This window comes from Mustela erminea, chromosome 12 (genome assembly GCF_009829155.1).
Source record: "Mustela erminea isolate mMusErm1 chromosome 12, mMusErm1.Pri, whole genome shotgun sequence".
Taxonomy (NCBI): Eukaryota; Metazoa; Chordata; class Mammalia; order Carnivora; family Mustelidae; genus Mustela; species Mustela erminea.
In genome coordinates, this window is record NC_045625.1 from 92772880 (window position 1) to 92792709 (window position 19830).

The 19830-nt window shown below is 55.6% G+C and overlaps 2 protein-coding genes across 2 annotated transcripts in view; one reads left to right on the forward strand and one right to left on the reverse strand.

The window, feature by feature from the left end:
- ROR2 (receptor tyrosine kinase like orphan receptor 2) overlaps positions 1-8342 on the reverse strand; it is a 156784-nt gene extending 148442 nt beyond the window's left edge. The window contains exon 1 of the mRNA XM_032306330.1: positions 7797-8342. Coding sequence (XP_032162221.1) covers positions 7797-7875 — 79 coding nt within the window. The 5' untranslated portion in view covers positions 7876-8342. The remainder of the gene's footprint in view (positions 1-7796) is intronic.
- Positions 8343-10247: 1905 nt separating this feature from the next.
- Positions 10248-16481, forward strand: LOC116569894. The gene is made up of 3 exons (XM_032306333.1): positions 10248-10372; positions 11566-11825; positions 11969-16481. The coding sequence occupies exon 3, from the start codon at positions 14681-14683 to the stop codon at positions 15662-15664; it is 984 nt and encodes a 327-aa protein (XP_032162224.1). The 5' UTR covers positions 10248-10372; positions 11566-11825; positions 11969-14680; the 3' UTR covers positions 15665-16481.
- The last annotated feature ends 3349 nt before the right edge of the window (positions 16482-19830 follow it).

A 19830-nucleotide genomic window follows, 5' to 3' on the forward strand; every position in this document is an offset into this window, starting at 1 on the left:
GCCCAACGTGCCTCTTCAGCCGGACGGCCGGCCCGTCGGGCTCCTCCCCGCGGCCTCCGTGTCCGGGGCCGGGGCTCCTCCTGGGCCTCGGCCGCGGCCTCTGCCCCCACGTGGGAAACCCGGCGGTCAGCTCTGAAGGCCCAGAGGCGGAGGCGGCCCCCACCAGCCGAGTCCTGGCACGGCTGCCAGCACCGGCGTCCCCACCCCGGGGTACTGTAGGTTCCAGACTGTGAGCCCAGACCCAGAGTGGGCGGGACGGTGAGGACGCGGGAACGGAGCCGAGCTCCAGGGGAGCCACGCTGGGAGAGTGGCCCTGCCACGCTTGCCGTTAGTGTCCACGGCACAAAATCAGAAATCACCCCGGTGTCCTCGAGAGCGACACGTCCAAGTGGACATACAGCTGTGGGGCACGTGGATGTACTACGGGAAAGCACGTGCGCATGAACTCGGGAGAACGTGTGCGCGGCCCACGTGCGCGGCTCAAGACACTGCCAGGCGGGGTGGGCCGGTGAGGGGGGTCCTGCGCTCTCGCGGGCGGGCCTGGAAGACGTGGGCAGCTGGGAGAGGACGTCGGAGAGCAGTGAAGGCGAGCTCGGGGCTTCCCCACGCCCTGGGCCAGCCCCTTCTCCTGCCTTCCCTTCCAAGCTCTCTCGTCGGCTGCCCTGTCCTTTGCCACAGCTCTGTGCACTCATGAGGAGGGACAGTGACCGTGACGCGTGCTCAACCCACCTGTCTTCTTGCCGGAGCGGCCCCGGGTCGGGCCACGCAAAGACGGCCTCGCACGCGGGTCTCCCAGGGGACCCACACTCATCAGAGAGTGACGCCTCTCTGGGCAGGGGGAGTCCGGAGAATTTCCACCTCCACGGGCCCTCCCTGGGGGCTGTCACCGGGGGGTTGAGATTTGGCAATGGGGGCAGGAGCAGAGAATAGGCACCGACGAGGGTCCCTCGACCCCCAGTTCTGCTGCGGTGTCTCTGCTCTGACGGAGACCGGCCGCCTGTCTCGCAGCAGGGCCTCCTACAGTTAGGACCGCCGCCTGCCTTCGGGGGGGTCCCGTGCTCTTAGAAAGCCGACGGAGGTTCTGCCACTTTTCTCACTGCCTTAACAGGCAGAGAATTTTCGGATGTCCTCGTTCTACTGTTTCCTGCGGCCCGGAAGCCACTTGTAGCAGGATTTCACTGCGACCTCTCCGCAAGCGCCCCCGGTGAAGGGTCGTCCATGGTTTCCATGGTCCTGACTTCAAGGGTCAGTCTAAGTGCTCATCATCTTTATGGACAGCCTTTAAGCTGCACATTTCAGGAAACTTTCTCAGTTGGCTTCCCTAGCGGACCTGGTTTCCTTCTGACCCTGCTGGCCACTCTGTTTCCACCTTTTCAGCCCCCCCCACTTCCACATGTCCGGGCGCCTCATTCCCTGGGGGTGGCGGCCGGTCTCGGGTCGGCACATGCCGTGGCGGACGGAGCATCGCAGCTGGGCCTCCCCCAAACGCCGCTGTCACAGGCCCGACGACGCGCTCCGCGTCCCCACGTGAGTTTGTGAGGGGCTGCCCCAAACGCAGCCGCTGACCTTCCCCGCCGCCTCCCCCGCCCCGGCCTACTCCTTCCCGTGTTTGCCGGCTCTGGAAGCATCACTCGGGCCACAGACTTCGAGGTCATTGTTGACTCCTCATTTTCTCCCACGTGGAACCCATCAGAAGACATGATGGCTCTGCCTTCAGGCTACAGCCACCAACACGTCCATTTTTATGACCTCTACCACGGTCCAGGCCCCGTCAACTCCAAGCTGAGTTAGCGCGCCGCGTTGGGAGCCGGGAGCCAGGACGACGCACTTAGGATCCCGCTCACGATCCCGCCTGCGTCCCTTCCTCTCGCACCGCCTCCTCCGCAGCTGCCCTCCTCTGCAGAGAGAGCAGACATCTCTCAGGGCTCCACCGACTCCGCGGGAGCTGCTCTCCAGGCACCCTCTGCTCTAAACCTCCCCACTGGCCTCCTTAGTCCGCAGCAGCCCGGGCCCGCGTCCCTGCCTTCTGGAGCGCTGACCGAGAGGGCGCACGGCCGGCTTCTCCACCTCCTCCAGGTTCTCCTCAAACGTGGCCCTTTCTGCAGCGCCTTCCCCGAAATCCTGTCCTCAGAGCTGACCACTGCCGCGCTGCTCTGACTTTTCTCCTTAGCATGCATTGCTACTTACACGTTTTACTTATTTTTAGTAAGTGTTCGCTCAGTATTCGACACCCCACCGGAGCTGGCCCGAACGTTCCTGGTCTTGCCATCGCGTGCAGACGTGATCTCTTCCCTTCCTGAGACGCTGGGGCAGGGCTGTAGCTTCCTGCATCCTGCCTGTGAGGGGAGGGCGGTCGTCCTCGGGTCCACGCGGCCCGCGGGTGGGGCGGCGGATTGCCCCACGCCCTGGTCTCACCTGGCCTTTGTCCCTGCCTCCCCTGAGACCCGGTGCCCCCAGCGGTGGGACTTACACCCCCACGGGTCTTCAGCTCCGGAGCCGGGGCCCTGGCAGTCCACGGATGCGCTCACAGCCCCTTCGCTGGAGCACACGGGGCCTCCTCCCACCCCGCTGCACCAGAAGGCGTGATTATTCCTCTCCTGGGGGTGGACGTGACACAGCCAGGGGAGCGGGCCGCGAGGTCCGGCCCTGCTCCCGTCAGTGTGTGTTTGGGAGTCTGAGGCTGAACCGTAAAAATGATATGAACGGTGACAACTAAAATTCATCGGGACTCATTGAAACAGTAAGATCGAGAACTTGTTGAAATAATAAAACACAAAGCGTTTTTCTTTGCAAGGAGGGAAGGAATTTAGTATTCACTCAGGATGGAAACTGAACCTTTTTTGGTAAATCCTGATCTGACTCACGGAGCGACGTAATGCAGCAGGACACGTGTCGTCCTCAAGATGGATTGCGGCTCGCGCTGGCGCCTTCTGAATGGCCATATATAGCCGTCCGCGCGGCCCTGCCACAGAAGGATCGCCGGACCGCGCGGGGAGCGTAAATACAGCAACACGCGAGCCGCACTCAGAAGGCTGCCCGGGCCCCGGCAGCGCCGCGTGTGGTTCTCTGCAGACCACCAGGCCGTGGGCTACGTTAGGCATTTTTACTGTCTCCATGAAAAAAACAGCTTATAGTAACATTACCCTGAAGATCTGTCAATTTTGTCCCAGCAGCTCTTTGAGAACTTTCTGAGGCTTAAATGAACTTCCGTTGCTGAAACCATGAAGAAGCTGTACTTGCATAAGGTTGACTTTCCTGACTGGGCTGCATTTTAGGCGGACGTTTCACACTTACCCAGCTTAAATTTTACTTCCCTTTAAAAAAAAAAAAAAAAGATTTATTTACTTACTTGATAGAGCGAGCAAGAGCACAGGCAGGGAGCAGCGGAGAGAGGGGGAAGCAGGCTCGCCGCTGAGCAGGGAGTCCATCCAGGACCCTGGGACCATGACCCGAGCCGAAGGCAGACGCTGAACCCACGGAGCCCCACGTGCCCCAGCATAACCTTTCCTACCTGAAGCTTGTCAAAGGCTAATCTGAGCAGAGAATTTTTGTTTTCTTGTTGCTTTTTTAAAAGATTGCCTTTATTTAGAAAGCGCAGGCAGACAGGCAAAGGGCGAGAGAGAGTCTCGGGAGACCCCGTGCGGAGCACAGAGCCCGGCGGTCGGCTCCATCTCCCCGTCCCGAGATCCCGACCCGACCACAGAGCCCGGCGGTCGGCTCCATCTCCCCGTCCCGAGATCCCGACCCGACCACAGAGCCCGGCGGTCGGCTCCATCTCCCCGTCCCGAGATCCCGACCCGACCACAGAGCCCGGCGGTCGGCTCCATCTCCCCGTCCCGAGATCCCGACCCGACCGAAACCGCGTCAGACACTCAACTGACGGCACCACCCAGGCTCCGTGTCCTTATTTTCTTGTGAGCACGTCGATGAAGAGGATGGACCTCGGGTCAGACAATCTGGGCTCTAAGACCATGTGACAGAACAATTTGTGGAGGTTAAAACTCACGTAGAAGTAAAACATCCGACCGCACCTGAGCAAGCGGGGGAACCGGAAGTGTGGTGTGACAGCGTCTCCTGCTGTGCACCAAGCGCCCTGTCATTGTAAGGTCGGAAACTCCAGACCCGAAAGCAACCACTAACAGGACAAAACAAAGAGCTGTAAACATTAGCCACTGAGAGAGATCACGTGGAATCACAAAGAACATTCAACTACTCCTAAAGAAGCCGAAAGACAGAAAGGGAGTCCAGGGCCTATGGGTCCAGGAGAAACCGAAGAGCAAGACGGGGGCGGCCACCGCACCTGCGGCTCAACGCCCCGACCCAGCGTCAGAGACCGGCAGAGCGCGTGACGCACAAACCCGCCGACGCTCGCTCTGGAGGAAATAAGCCCCGAATGATCCTGTATTTATTAAAGAAATTGAAACTGTAGTCGAAACCTTCCTCCCAAAGAACATGCCAGGTGAGAGTTGGTGAATTACACAAAACGTCTGAAATTCTACACGTCGTCCTCCACAAATCGAAAAGGAGGAAACAGTCTCAGCTCCACGCGGCCGGCACCACCAGGTCACTCCAGCCACATGGAGACATTACAAGAAAGACCCTATAGACCCACATCTCTTAGGAGCAGATAGAAAATACTCTAAGTAATATTTCAGCAGCTCAGATCCTGTAGATACAAAACGCCAACACGGCAGGACCCCATGGAGCTGACCCCAGGGGTGCGGGTTTCGCCACGGGAGCCACGGACTCTTCCCGTGGACCATCCCAGCCCCCCAGTGCCGTTGTTCCCTGACGTCGGTTACTTTCTCCGCTTACTTATTGCTACGAAACAAACCACCCCAAAACTGAGAGGCTTAAAGCAACCATTTGACTTTTTAAAAAATTCCGTTTATTTTTGAAGTGGGGCTCGGGCTCATGACCCAGAGATCAGGAGCCGCACCCTCTAGAGGCTGAGCCAGCCACGGGCCTCCACCGTTCGATACTAAACAACAGCTACTGGTTTTTGAACCGTCTGATTTTATGGTTGTGGGTCAGGAATTTTGGAAGACCTCAACGGCTTCGTCGGTCTGTGGACGAGGTCGCCTCAGGCCTGGCCTTCCCTTCCAGACGCCTCCCCTGCCCGGCGCGGCTCCGTGCTTGCGTCTTTCTCCCCTTCCTGTTCACGCGGTGTCTTGCTCTCTGGGACGTCTTCACACAGGTCGGGTTTTTCACGGCTCGAGGGCCTCGGGGGAGTCTGACCCACACGGCCGCGCAGGCTGCGGGAGACGAAGGTCGTGTCCGCCGGCCTGAAGGCTCGGCCTGCGCTGGCGCCGCTTCACGCCCGCCGCACGCGTGGTGACGGACCGTCAGAGAGCACGGCTCTGGACAAGGAACGCGTGGCCGTGCTGAACCCACTGTCTCCACGTACTCCGCTCCTGGTACCCATCTGTGTGTTGCTTAGGGCTTGTTCTGTGGAAAGAGCGGAAACCAACTCAGGCTCCTTAAGCAAACAGAAGGTCGTGTGGAAGGGTCCCTGCACTCGCTCTCAAACCCGCAGTGCCGGGCTGGCGCTTCCTTCCGCACTCCGGGGCCGACATTCACTCCTGCGGGTCCTCAGGTACTGACCCACCATCTACGGTAAAACAAGCCTCCAAAACTGGTTTGATGGCTTCTAGCGGCAACGGCTCATTCATATTTCCGTGGCGGGGTGGGTGGGTCGCCTCCTGGCTTTTCCCAGGGCACATGGGCAGGCCGGTCCCAAACGTCCTCACGGTCACATCCCAACTACGGCCGGGGGCACCTCGGGTTAGACAGCGCGGTGTCCTCGTCCCATCGGAGACAGCAAGAGCTGCACGTTGTCTCGGCTCTGGATTGGGCGTTCGGGTGCTGCTGAGGAAGGGGCGGGCGGCGGGTCAGAGCAGACCGTGCGGCCAGCCGAGATTCCTGGGGTGGAGAGACAGACCTCACATCCAGAGGAGAGGGAACGAGGCACAGGCTGCGCCGGACACAGGGACGTGGGACTCACGGGGCCGTCGCCTTCAGTTCCCACAAATACCAAGAGGGGATCCCACCGTCTCGAGTAAATGATGGAGCTTCATTGCCTGGACGGAGCTGAGACTTCCCCGACCCACCAGCTCACCGTGTCAGGGCGCGTCCTCCGAGCGCTCGCCGTCCGTCTGCTCCCTTCCGCAACGTGCTGACTCGCTCCGGGACCTCGGGGGTCTTACCGTGGGAAGCACACAGAGGCTTTCTGCTTTAATTCCAGACTGACAAATCAGAAAAGAAGCACATTTCAAGAAAAGCACGAGGGCCTTTATTTGGAGACTGGAGGTCGATCCAAAACGAGGGCCCCGGGCAAGTCAGATCGACCTCCTGAGTGATCTTCGCATGTGAACGGACAGCGAAGAAGCCACCGACCCTGACAGTGAAATATCGGCGTGTTTCCTAAGTGCTCATTTCGGGAAACCCGTGTAGTCAAGAGAAAGGGCACGAAGCGAAAAGTAAGGACCCCCCCAACGCCGCCGTCACGCAAAAGCATCACCGGGGTCTTTCCAGCATCTTCACCGTGTCAATAAAAAGGAAAATAAAGTCGGAGAGAAGAACACAGAGGCCTCTGAGGAGGGTAAGCAAGAAGCTGAATTTGAGTTGGAGGGAATAACTCCCTGCAGAAAACCTGTTAGATGGTTTGTTAGACTACAATCCACACGCCACCCAGTCGCCCACGTGAAGTGTCCGCCTCAGAGACGCCTGCGGGCTCCGCCGGTGAAGCGTCTGCCTCGGGCTCGGGTCATGACCTTGGCGTCCAGGGATGGAGCCCCGCGCTGGGCTCCCCGTGGAGCTGGGGCTTCCCTTTCCCCCTCTCCCTCCTGCCTACCCCCAGCTCATGCACTCGCTCTCTCTTAAATAAATATGTTTTTTTTAATTTTTTTAAAGATTTTATTTATTCATTTGACAGAGAGAGAGGGATCACAAGTAGGCAGAGAGATGGGCAGAGAGAGGAGGAAGCAGGCTCCCCGCTGAGCAGAGAGCCCGATGCGAGGCTTGATCCCAGGACCCTGAGATCATGACCTGAGGCCAAGGCAGAGGCTTAACCCACGGAGCCACCCAGGCGCCCCTACATAAAATCTTTAAAAAGAATAAAACAAACTAAAAAATAAAGTATACGACTCAGTGTGTTTTAGTATTTAGTCACAGAATTTGGGCTGTATCACCCTCGCAATGGAATTGTGAAACACTGGTCTCCCCTAAAAGAAACTCTCCCAGGCCGGTTTCCCCCCAAAACCCCCAGCCCAAGCAACTGCTAATCTCCATTCTGCCTGTGGGGACTGGCCTGAGATCCTACAGCACATGGTCACCTACAACCGGTGCCTTCACTCAGCAGGACGTGTGCACGGGACGCGCGTTGCTGAGTTCCTGTCTCCTTTCCCTCCGGCGGACAGACCGCATTCTATCCCTCCACCCCCAGCCGACGGGCCTGGTACTCCCTGAAGTGTTGAAATGAATTCTAAACTCATTTTTAAATATATTGACCAGCAAGCTCTCTATGTTCTCAATGATTTTTTAAAAATCTTTAAGAAGCTCTGAGTTCCACAGAAGTACACGGCCCGGGAGAAACGGAGTCACTGCGGAGCGCAGCGGGAAGACACTGAACGCGGGCCCTTGTCCGCGTGTCCCCCCCGCCCATGTGTAGTGTCCTTGTCTCAAGCTTTTCCCTCTGCATGTGCAAACACACACGTACCCAGCGTCCTCGGTTCTGCGGTCCGTGTGTGCAGAGCTTTCTAGGAGCGACAGTTTACCTGTGACCCCGACATCCATACCTGTGACCCTTACAGCACTCTGGACGTCGGTACAGCTGCGGTCAAACAGGTGGCACTCTGCCTTCTTGTCCTGGCTCATACGGGACGCAAATGTCCTCTACGTGGTCAGCTTCCTGCCATGTTTTTCTCATTCTCAGGCATTTGCTGGTGATTTCTCTGCTGAAAGTCCCCCCAGACACGGTGCTGACGTGTTGTCTTGAGCTCCTAAGCCCGGGAAGGCTATGACGGGTCCCGTGGAGAAAACACGTGTGTTGGACAAGCTTCCTGCGGCTGTGAGGGGCGGTCCTGCTGGCTGTGCGTGCAACCCTCATGAGTCAACGATGTATGTTAAATACGGGGCCTCTAAACGGAAACACACATACAAGATTCTATATTGAGTAGCTGCGGCCAGACGCTCGCAGGAACCTAAAGCTATTTCTCTGAGGAGCGCTGGTCCCGTATTTCATAATCCATCCTTCACGGTGACTTCGTAGAACGGGACAATCGTGAGTCATGAGAGTTGACTTCATGGGCATGTGATTGCGCATATAATGTTTCAAGATTGCATTGTATAATACATTGCTTTCCAGCTTTATTTTTTAAAAGATTTTATTTATTTATTTGACAGGCAGAGATCACAAGTAGGCAGAGCAGCAAGCAGAGAGAGGAGGAAGCAGGCTCCCCGCTGAGCAGAGAGCCCAATTCGGGGCTCGATCCCAGGACCCTGGGATCATGACCTGAGCCGAAGGCAGAGGCTTTAACCCGCTGAGCCACCCAGGCGCCCCTCCAGCTTTATTTTTGTAAACTAATGCAGCACGGAGAAATTTTCAGATCACTACATGAAGATCAAATGAAACCCTTAACACGTGGTAAACTCTAGTCTGCTGTTGCTGCCTTTCTGCTTTTCTTTTCTTAGTAACCTCTACACCCAACGTGGGGCTGGAGCTCGTGACCTCGAGCCAGGCGCTCCTGGACTGCTGTTTTGTTTTTTTTTTTTAATAAAGTTTTACTGAAACACGGGCATGCTCTTTAATTTCAGTACTGCCTACGACTACTTCCGCAGTCAAATGTCAGAGTTGAGACGTCGCACAAGAGATTTTGTAAGCATGGTACCCTAAATCTACAATATTTACTGTTTGGCCCTTTACAAAAAAACTCCCCAAATCCAAAAAAGGAACTCACACAACTCTGCCTCAGAGGGTTACAGAAGAATCCGTGGTTCGGAAGCTCAGCGTCGCACTGGGTTGTTCCTCTGCGGGCAGGCAGGTCCCTTCCACTGGTTGCTATTTTAGGTCGTACCGCACGGCTCATTGTCCATATTTATCCGTGTGAACGGCAACTATTTCTGCAGAAGGGAACTGCTAGTTAAACGTGTCCGCGTGCTGGAATGTTTGAGGGATCTCATACCGTCTCCCAAACAGTCCGTGCGTCTGCTTCCACGAGAGCCCATTTCGCTTTGCCTTTACCAACACTGGGTTGTCAAACCATCGCTGGCCGAAACGCTGGGGGCAGGAATGGTTCGCTGTGGTTTCGCTCTGCTTCTCCCTGATCGCTAATGGGGAGGAACCCGTGACTTTTCCACATGCGTAACTTCACCACAATGGCTTTGGCAAAGTCCGACGCCTCATTATGTGGGAGTAAACACACGTATGTTGACTCTTACCTTTCCAGACAAACTTACCGCGTTTCTGTCGCCTTCGCCTTGGAACTACCTTCACTCCTCTTTTTACCTCTTGCTCCTATATTTCACCGAAATAATTCGTACTTGCAGTTCCAGGTTTGCTTTGACTTAAAAAACCAAACGTGCATGCTTCCACTTTTTGGGAGTCCTCAGTCACAGCTGCGTCGCCGTGATAGCCGTAGTACCGCAGACGGGCCTCTGACGCCATCCTGTGTCTCGGCTCAGCGCTCCCCGATGTGTGTGTCTTCCTCTTCCCGACTGCTTCCCCCTGTTTCGGAGTAGGTCCTCCAGCAGTTCTCCAGAGGGCCGTGAGGGAGCGCGTGCGGGACGGTGTCCTTTGGCATCCGGTCTCCGCACTCCCTTCCTTCTCCCCAAGGAAACCTGTGTTGTCGGGGTGTTTCCCCGCTTCCGCTTAGAGCGCACGACTCGGGGTAAGCAGCCCCGTCCCCCACCGGTGGAGCACTCCAAGACAGCCAGCACCTGTCGCGCTGCGCAGGGCTCACACGGACGGCGTCGGTCCGGCGACACTGAAGGGACGGACGGGCACCCTGCTGCCCCCTTTCTCTTCTGTAAGTGAGGAAACCTGACACCCTCCTGGGGGCGAGTCTAAGAAGGACGCCGGTGCTGACGACGGCGGGGTGGACAGATGGACAGACAGGGCCGGGGCTCTCGATGCGTCACTGGCCCATGTGACACGGACCCTCTCTCTGGGGCTCCTGTTACTTGCAGTCAAAAACCCAACTTTGTCTTTATTTTCCCTCATCCTTGGTTGATATTTTGGGTGGGCACAGGAGTCCAAAATAAGTTCCCCTGAGAAGGAAAGGACTTTTCCTCTTCCTGAGTGTCAGCGGTAGCATCAGATAGCGCCCACGGTCTGATTCTTACCGTTAACGGAACAAGCTTCTCCCGCTTGAAGGTCTGGGGCTTCTTCTTAATCCTTGACCTTAGCAGCTTCTCCACGTGACCCACATGAGTATCTCTGAAACGTTCTGCTCGGCGCTGGGTCTTAGCAGCTTCTCCACGTGACCCACATGAGTTTCTCTGAAACGTTCTGCTCGGCGCTGGGTGGGTTCTTTAGATCTCAAAACTTGCGTTTACATCATTTCTAGGGAATAGTCTGACTTTTTTTCATTGTTTCCAACTCGTATATTGACTTTATTTTATTTTTCGGAGAATCCAATAGACATTTGTCTTCTGTGTGTATTTTTAGATAGTTTTCTCTAATTTGTGAAATCCTAGGTTTTACCTTAGAGACCATAAATAATTCCCTTTGCCTATGTTAAATCAACAATTTGAAACTTCACATGCAATTTCCAGTTATACTAAGCACTCATAGACATAACTTTAGATACACAAAAGTTTTGAAAATCAAGTGTTTCTTTGAATCTTCCTTTTCCACAGCTGCCCGTTCTGGTCTTACCGATGTGGTATGCCCTGGGATCTAAGGATGGTCGCTCCTTTCTTTTTAAAGATTTATTTCTTCGAGGGGCAGAGAGAGAGAGTGCACCAGCGCGGGGAGGGGAGGAGGGCGCCGTCCCGATGCGGACCAGATTCCAGGACCCTGGGATCATGACCTGAGACAAAGCCAGACCTCAGCCGGCCGAGCCCCCAGGCACCTCTTACTCCAATGGTGACTCCAATCACACCGGCCTGTGTCAGCTGCCACTTTTTTGTTTGTGATTAGGGACAATATTTCAATTCTTCAATAAGCCTTTTGCTGTTTTGGATCAAGTCCATGATCTGTTATTGGAGAGTAAGCCCCCTCCCATGACAGGGGGTTTTGTAAAGGGAGAAATACCGGGCTCAGGGCTCAGTCTTCGACGGGGGGACATCCCGGCCAGCTCGAGGCACTTCCAAGTCCTCCCCGTGCTCGGCAGCCAGAGCTTGAGAGGGAAACATGAGTTTGGGCAAAGGTCACTTGGTAAACGACCGTACTTTCATTTTAATCTTCTCAGGAAAAATAAGAAAAGATTCTTGTTTATATTTGTTTTTTTTTTGTCTTATCTAGAGAACATCTGGAAAACATTGTCACTAACTCACTCCATTTGTACTGTTTTTCCAAGCAGGAAAAAAATAAAGGGAAATTCCAAATAAGTGTTTCTTTTGCAGAGCCAAATACTATCATACGTCTCTCCTGACTACAGACGTCTTGGCTCTGTGTACAGCCGGGTACGGATGCAGCTCCCAGCGTCCGGGAAGCCAGGACGGTAGCAGGTCACCCCTGGGAGCTGCGGAACACGACGATCACAGCCTCCATCGGTGGCAAGTGTTGGGCGAGCACGCGGGGTGCGCAACATGGTGCCTCAGGAGGTAATGAAGCCCTGGTTCTGCCAGTGGCGATGACAGTGGCGGTCCTGCTGTCGTCTGAGGTAATCAAGCCCTGGTTCTGCCGGTGGCGATGATATTGATGGTCCTGCTGTAGTCTGAGGTAACGAAGCCTGTGGTGGTGACACTAAGGCATCGGCGGGGACTCAGAGCCTGACTTAGGTACTGAAGGTGCTGCGGTTCTTAGGTTGGTCCTTGGGAGCGGAGCAGGACTCGCTTCACCTGTGCTGCGTTCTGCTGGTCAGAAGCGAGTCCCCGGTCCCACACACACAAGGGCCACATCTACTGTCCCTGCTACTGGAGACTCTGCCTGCAGGAGAGAGATGACCTCTGGACAGAGCACCGTACCAGCGGAGGCGTGGGACTATGAGGAGACATGGTAGACCAGGCCAGGGACAGCCCGCAGCTCTGGACGGGGAGAGGAGACCCAAGACCAAAGGCCGGGAAGCTCGCCTCAGTGTGGGAGGCGGCCCAGGGCTTCGTGCGGTGAGAAGTCGGGAGAAATAGCCGTGGGGGTCTACTGTGTCCTCGCCCCAAATATATTAACTCAAATCCCATCAGACCTTCGGACACGACTCCAGTGACAGGAAATACGGGGACCCGGAGCCACGGAATGCCACCAGTAGGAAACACTCTGAGAAAATCTGCAAAGTGAGACCCTTTCCATGACAACTGGCCTGGCTTCTCCAACAGGACAATATCACACAGAAATAAGGGACAGGCATAAAAACACAACGCAACGCTTGGACCGTGGTTCTAAAAGAGCAAGTATGGGAGCCACTGGGGTGCACGATGGGGACTCTGGGTACGGACCGGCATCAGATTGTATTTGGGAATTATTAAACATGACCACGCTGCAATGGTCACAGAGGAGAAAATCCTTATTTCCTGGAAGTGTGGGACGGTGTAGCCCACAGCAAACCGCATGAGAACTGTAACCTATTTGATAATGGGTCAGAAAAACCTGGAAGGTCATAGCAGAAAAACAAAATGTGCTCAGACCCGGGAATGGGACTGTGCGCTGCGACAGCGTCTCCGATAGATTCCGACAGCCCCTTCCTCGTCCGTCTCGGCCACGCTGCGCACGGCCCTCAGACGTCCACGGCACTCGGCTCCGTGACCTCTCGCTTCAGGGACATCACTCAGAAGACACTGGGGCACCTTTGGGCTAAAAATGACTTCAATAACCAAGGGCTTAATTTTCTTGCAGAACAAGAAGTCTGGGGGCAGCAGCGGTCAGCATGGGCTCAGCGGGCCCACGACGCCCTGCGGGAGCCGAGATCTTTCTGTGTCCCTGCTCCCCCGCACTGGGGCAGTGGGTGTCAGATTCACACCTGCGTCCCGTCTGCACCTGGCTCAGGAGCCGTCAGTGGGAGAAGGAGGGGACAGGCTGGCATTGGTCACCGTCCCTCCCACGGGTCTTTGTCGACCATTTCCACTTTGGCCATAACTGGCCCGTGGACCACTGAGCCGGATGGGACGTCCCCTAGGGGCAAGCGAGAGAGCGGGTGTTTCGACTTGGGGCCGGGAGTCGTAGCGTCCAGGCTTTACGTCCCGGCATCTCCTACTACCTCTAAGTGCATCAGCCAAGTGGACTCCTTTAGCGGGTATTCACAGACAATGAAAGGGAAACAAAACATTTTTTAAAATTTGATTTGAAAAAGGATTGAATTTGGGGCGGACGGACCATTCCCTCCTCCCACTAGCATTTAACAAGCCGCCAGCTACACAGCAAGCCTTGGGCTGAAAACCCGAGAGCCCAGGATGAAGGAGGGATGCTTCCCAGCCCCAGAGAGGGAGTACCACAGCAGGGACCAGCGGAAAGTGGAAACGAGTAGGGAGGAACCTATCAAAGAAACACAAGGAGGCACAGATAAACCAGCCGGGGGGACCCAGTGGAGAAAACTTGGCCCACATGACGGCCTGGTGACGAGGCCAGCTGGCTGCCCGCGGCTGGCGGGACTCCTCTCCTGATGGTTCACGCACGTTCTTCAAAGAGTCTCCGCACTCAGCCGCAGGGAAGATGTGCGTGACGTGGAGTCGGAGTCTGTTCTGGCTCTGCTGCTCATGAGCTGCGTGGGATCTAGTCTGACGCTGAGCTCGGGGAGCCCCGCACGAACCACTAGCATCTCGGAACACGTCCCGCCCCGTGGGGACACGCGTTTCCAGCGCTGGGGTCCTGCGGCATCGCCGACGTGGGGCTTGGGGGAGCGACGGTCGGCTGGCGCCCGGTATGTCGTTTTGCAGAATGAACCGGACGTGACTCACGAGGGCAAATCTGTGCCTGGAGGTCCCGGGGAGCGAGGGCTGAGCGCTCTGTGGCCTTGCAGCAGGACGGCCCGGGCCACGGAGCAAACCTGCCTCCCCAGGCCGGCATTTCCCGGAGCCTCGCAGGGACAAGTGGCCCCCAAGCAGGCGGCTTCCCGTGGGACGCACTTGAAGTCAGGAAGGAGTCGAGTAACTTTGCATCTGCCAGACTGAGAGAGAGACTACAGGCTGTCATCGCCGCTCTGACGTGAGCATTCTTTTCCTCACAGAAAGTCTTCACCTCTCCTTTTTTGGTCACTTAAGCTCTCTTGCTGGTGGTTTTAAAATGTCCTTTATTCCATGACATTATAGGAAAAGCGCTTTTGGAGCCATAGTTTAGTTATAAACGAGTCCTGCACAACTGTTTTTTATTTCCATTTTGTTTCACTGACTGAGAATGTAAATTGAACTCCAGTGCTATTGTGCTTTGTTCTCTGCTCTCTTGGAAATGTGTTCTGAATTAAAGCCCACGAATAAACCAGAGAGGCCTAAATATTGCCCTTCAGCTTTGGAGTAGCCTGTGAGCCAAGAACAGATAGAGAATGTGGTTTTATGAGCCCCAGATGGCGCAGTGGGTGTCACGGATGTCTTTATGGGAGAGGTCAGGGGTTCAGTCTCCATCTGGAGCCGCCCCAGAGCCGCTCTGGATCTCAGGGGGTCAGCGTGGATCCCGGGCCGGGACCCGGTGCCTTGTCCACCTTGGCACCGGGCCTCCGTCAGTCCGGGTCAGCGGCCTCGCTCTGGACGCGTGCCTGTTGCGGAAGCCTGCGCCCCCTCAGCGGGGGACCTCAGGGCACCCTCTCGCCTGTTCCTGGAGCAAGGGGGCGGCTCCCAGGGCGCTTTCTGGTCACCAGGGCTGCAGTCCTTGCAGAGGCAGGGACTAGAAGTTTCAGGGACCACTGCGCTTCTCCGCAGAGCGGACATAAATCAGACGTCATCAAGGCCTTTGTTTCTCTTGAACCGGAAAGTCCTAAGGGACCGGTGGGCACGTAGTTACAGTTCACTGCCTGACTTCCAGTTTAAACCAGCATTCTGCAGTTCGGGAAGAGCCCCGCAGCACTGGGAGTGCCATCCTGGTCCGAGGCGCGTTCTCGCTGCGGGCACAGCATCCGGCCGAGGCAGCCGTCGTCCTGCAAAACCCAAACTCGTCCCCACGCCCTCTGCCCCCAGCCCTTGGCAGCCTTTGCTCCTGGACTCTGGCTGGTCCCATGGGTACCCCTCCCCGCCGCCTCCCGAGCCGGTGCACCAGCAAGAACCGTGTCCCATGGGGGCAGCCGGTGCCGGGGTCGGGCCTCCTCCGGCAGGTGGAGGGCAAGCAGAGAGGGCTGCTAGTAGCTTCTGGAGGTTTCCATCGGGTCACCGGGCCCCCCAGCCGTCTCTGAGGCTGTGGCAGCGCCCGTCTGCCCGCGAGTGGGCCTGGACCAAGGGTACGAAGAGAGAGCCGTGGGAAAGAGCTGTGGGCCATTGGGACTGGCATTTTGATCTCCGACGGGCTTGTTCGACAACCGGCTCAGAGCTCCGGAAGAGACGCGGTGCTCCTTGTGGGGCCCCCGCCCCAAACCCAACAGGGGCCTGAGACCACGGTGCACACTGCTCGTCTTGGAGCCCTTGCCCGCGCGTCTCTGCGGAGTCCCCCACTGGCCACTTGGCCCGCGGCTCCTGCCTGTCCTGGGAGCCTGAGCCGGCCCCTTGGCCGGGCGCCAGACCAGCCCCGCACCCACAATCCCCCTGGGCCTGCTCCCACCACCCCGGGGAGGCGGCCGCCGCGATCTTGCTGGTTTTCCCACAACCTGCTCCTTCTGCACGGCTCCCGGTGAGCTCATCGGGCTTCCCCCTCCTCCGAGGCCTTAGCGCGGGCCCTTGGTCTCCCGCGTGGGTCTCCTGAGCCGGCTTGTCTCGCTCGTCACCGTCACACCGAGGCGGCACATTGGCCGCAGGACACTGTGAGCCTGGCCTGCCTGCAGCGGTGCCCTGCGCCTCGCGGGGTCAGAACGGCTCTGCAGCCAGAGACAGCCTTTGTTTGACTCCGATGGGCATCCCCGGCAGAAGTCACTGGACGTTTTCCGGCATCTCAACAGAGTAACCGACTCATTTGTCTTGATTTAACAATTACATTTATTCAGCAGGTAAATGCGGTCTATGTGCATGGGAGGCTTTGCTGGTCTTTGAGGACTCGAACTCGTGCCCGGCAGAGTGTGAGGCTCACGGAGCACCAGCCACTGCGCTACGGCTGTTCACGTCACTTGAGTGCCGTACGGTTAGAAATAGGACGATTTATAAAGATGCAGAAATTAAGAAAATCACTAACTATATAAAATTATTATTACTAATATCTTGTTTTTAAGTGTGAACTGCACCATCTCCAAATATTTCTTCTTTAAAGACTGTTCCTTTGGGCACCCGGCTGGCTGGCTCAGGAGGGTGAGCAGGTGACTCTTGATCTCAGGGTCATGAGTTTAAGCCCCACAGCAGGCACAGAGCTTAAAAATAAATAAATAAAATAAAAAATAAATGAATAATAAAAACAGACTGCTCCTCTACTCCCTGAACGGTTCCTACTTTCAAATCTTAATAATAACTGGTCTGTTATTTCCATGCAACTGGGTCAGGGATGATTTTTGTACCTGATACTTTCCTGTACTTTAAAGCTTTTGGACAATGAACAGTGTCTTTCTTCTATTATAATAAAATGTTACTTAAAACACCTTAGAATGTTACCCTTAGACCCTGGTCCAAAGGGAGCGAAAATCTTACTTGGCTGCACAGACAGCCGCTTCTTCCTGCGCGGCTGGGGCCCCGCGGGCACACACGTTTGCTTACACGTGAGAGTGGCGTCGGGAACGTTATTTTGTTAGCTTGTAAAATACACACATTTTTATTCATCGTTCTCCTTTTGAAAATAGTAGCACCAGGAAAACGTGATCTGTTAAAATTTCCCCACATCAGTGAAGAATTTTAATTGCTTATGCTTTGGCTTTGGGAGAGCAGGGTGGCTAAAGCAAACTCCCTCCGGACCTCGGTGCGCTATGGGCTAGGCCCTGGACTAAATTAAACGAGTTCAGTTTCCCCACCTACGTGTCACTGTGTAGGGGTATGAGCGCTGCGTTAAAACAGCATTTGTTCACCATGCTCTGTTAGAACCTTGAATGGATTTTTAACCCAAGTGGGTTTAATTCAGAAAACTCTTTCTACAGAGGTAAACTTCGAAAGCTCTGCTATCCAGGAAAACATTCAGAATAGGCTGCGCAGCCCGAATTCCAAGAAGGAAGGAGCCTGGTGGCTGTGAGCAGTCGTCCCTGGTGGGCCAGGTAAAGCCCACCGGTGGGGATGACACTGCGGTGGTCTCCTCCAGGGGCCTCACATGTTCAGGTCCTGCAGCAAAGCTCATCAAAGTCCCCAGAGCACTCCAGTGCAGAAGTCTCCAGCTCGTTACTGGCCGGATGGAAGGTAATGGCCCTGCCTGGGGAGAAGGACCGGGTGACGGAGGGAGCATGGGCCCCTCCCCACTGGGATCGGGGCGTGCCCCCTAAATCACGCCACAGCGGCATACTGATCATCCCGAGCTAAGGGAACTTGCGAAGCCGCAGACGCAGAAAGGGCTCTCTGATCTCCTTTCCACCTAGAAGCAGGTCATACCACGTCTGTGACGAAGTGCCCGGCTTGTACCCGGCAGAGAACACGGCCATCGGCTAAGACTGAGGCAACACAGACGCGGATCCGCGGCAGCAGGCCCTTACTGAGACAGCCCTGTCTCCCCACGTGTTGATCTCTCGTGGTCGGCCACGTTCCTGGAAGCATAAGCCCCTTCCCCTCCCTTTTTAAAGCCCCTTTCCCTTTGTCTTGACCCCATGATTGGTCGCTCTTTGTTGGAAATGGTATATAAGGTTCTCAGACCTAACCTTTCCTTTGGAGTTTTCATTTCATCTCTGTTAAGGCCCCTCATATGAAGTAAACTTTTTCTCCCATGAATTTTTGTTTTGTTTTGTTTGAGGGGTACTTGTGGGCAGTTCGAAATGCAGAGCCCCCAACACTGAACCTGAGAGGGTACAGAACCCCGTCCCCCGACTCTCTTTTATTCACACAAGTAAAACTCCCTCAAGGAGTCCCAGAAACTAGGGAGGGACCCTCCTTAGTGTGGAAGTTAAAAGGAAAAAAAAAGTTACGCCTGTCTGTTTTTGTGGGGGAGCTTACGATCCGGACCGGCGGTGCGTGCGGTAAACGAACCTTCTCTGAGAGGACGAGCCCCTCCGAGAATGTGGTGGAAGCCGCGGCAGAAAGCAGCAGGCGGCCAGCTGTGTGAGAGGGGTGGGCGGTCCCTCCCGAGAGCCTCCAGAGCTGTCCCTGCTACCCTGGGGGAGAGCGTCGGGGAGCGTGGCCCGGGGCGCTGCGCGCTTGGCACGACCGTGGCCAACACCCCACGTCTGGGTCTGTGGCTCCTCTCCCCTCGGTGAGGGGCCCAACCAGTCGTTCTTCAGAAGCTCAGATGTCCTTGCAGTGGCGGGGGAGCCCTTATCACGGTCTCCCAAGAGCCGGCTAATCCTCCTCTAAACAACATTCCTCTTTTTAAAAAAAAAATAAATAAAAAACAACAGAGGAGCTGGGAGCGCTCCTCCCGGCAGAGGCGGGAGCGGAAGCAGCAGCTTTGCCTTGTTTATCTGTTCCAAGATGTCTTGGGCGAGTGTCCTAGGTTCTTTGTTTCTCGGTTTCCTCATATGTAATACTGGGGCAACCACAGTAGCTTCCGCATACAGCTGTTGTGAAGAGTCGATGAGCTAAAAAGTATCAAATCGGAAACTGTCCCGGGCCGGGAGCGATAGATCATGGATTCAGGGATCAGCGGACGCAGGATCTCTAAGCTTCCCTTCCCTGGCTCCGAGGATCCGTGAGTCATGATGACTTGAGCGTGATCTCCATATATCCATCGGCCGCCCTGCTGACACGTTTTTATGTTACTTAATGCCCTGAACAATCCTGTGACTCAGGCTAAGTCACCCCATTAGACAGAGGGGAGGCCAGACTCGGCAGCTGGCCTCAGACCGCACAGCAGTGGGTTCAGTCTTGACCCCACAGCCAGACCCTCTCCTCCCCGATTCAGAGAGGCAGTGGGAGAAGTTACTTGCAACACAGAGAACAAGGGAATAGTATCAGGACACAAAGCAAAGCTGCACAGCAGAAAGGGAAGAGGCAACAAGTATTTAACACAAACGAACAGTTCCTGCAAGAAACGCACATGGCCAGTACGCGGGGAGGAGTGCTCAGCTCAGTGGGTACCAACGAGGGCAGACTAAGACCACAGTGAGCCACCAGGGACTAACCCCAGGAGTGCTGGTGACGTGGGAAGCGGAGAGTCCCTCTGCTACAGGCGACGGATGGGCTTTCTGAGCTCCAAAGCTACCCTCTTACTCCCTCCTGACCTCCCAGACCGCCACTGAGAAGTCCTATGCTACTACTGTTTCTGATTCTTTTCCTGTGTGCTTGACGATGCTTTGGGTAGCAAGGGGCTGTGGGGGAGAAACAACTTTCCATCCACCCTCTTATGTTCTTGGACTCTGGTTTACAATTCGATCAGCGAAGAGACTCACAGGACAAAAGGCACATAAGCTTTATCTGATGTTAATCTTAATTTTTACATGTACGTGAAGGTCTTCATAGAGAAGAAGTAAACACCCAAGGGGGTGGACAGAGCGGGAGGCTTGCAGATGGTGATTATATGTGCGATTTCTATGTGATAAACTGTACGGA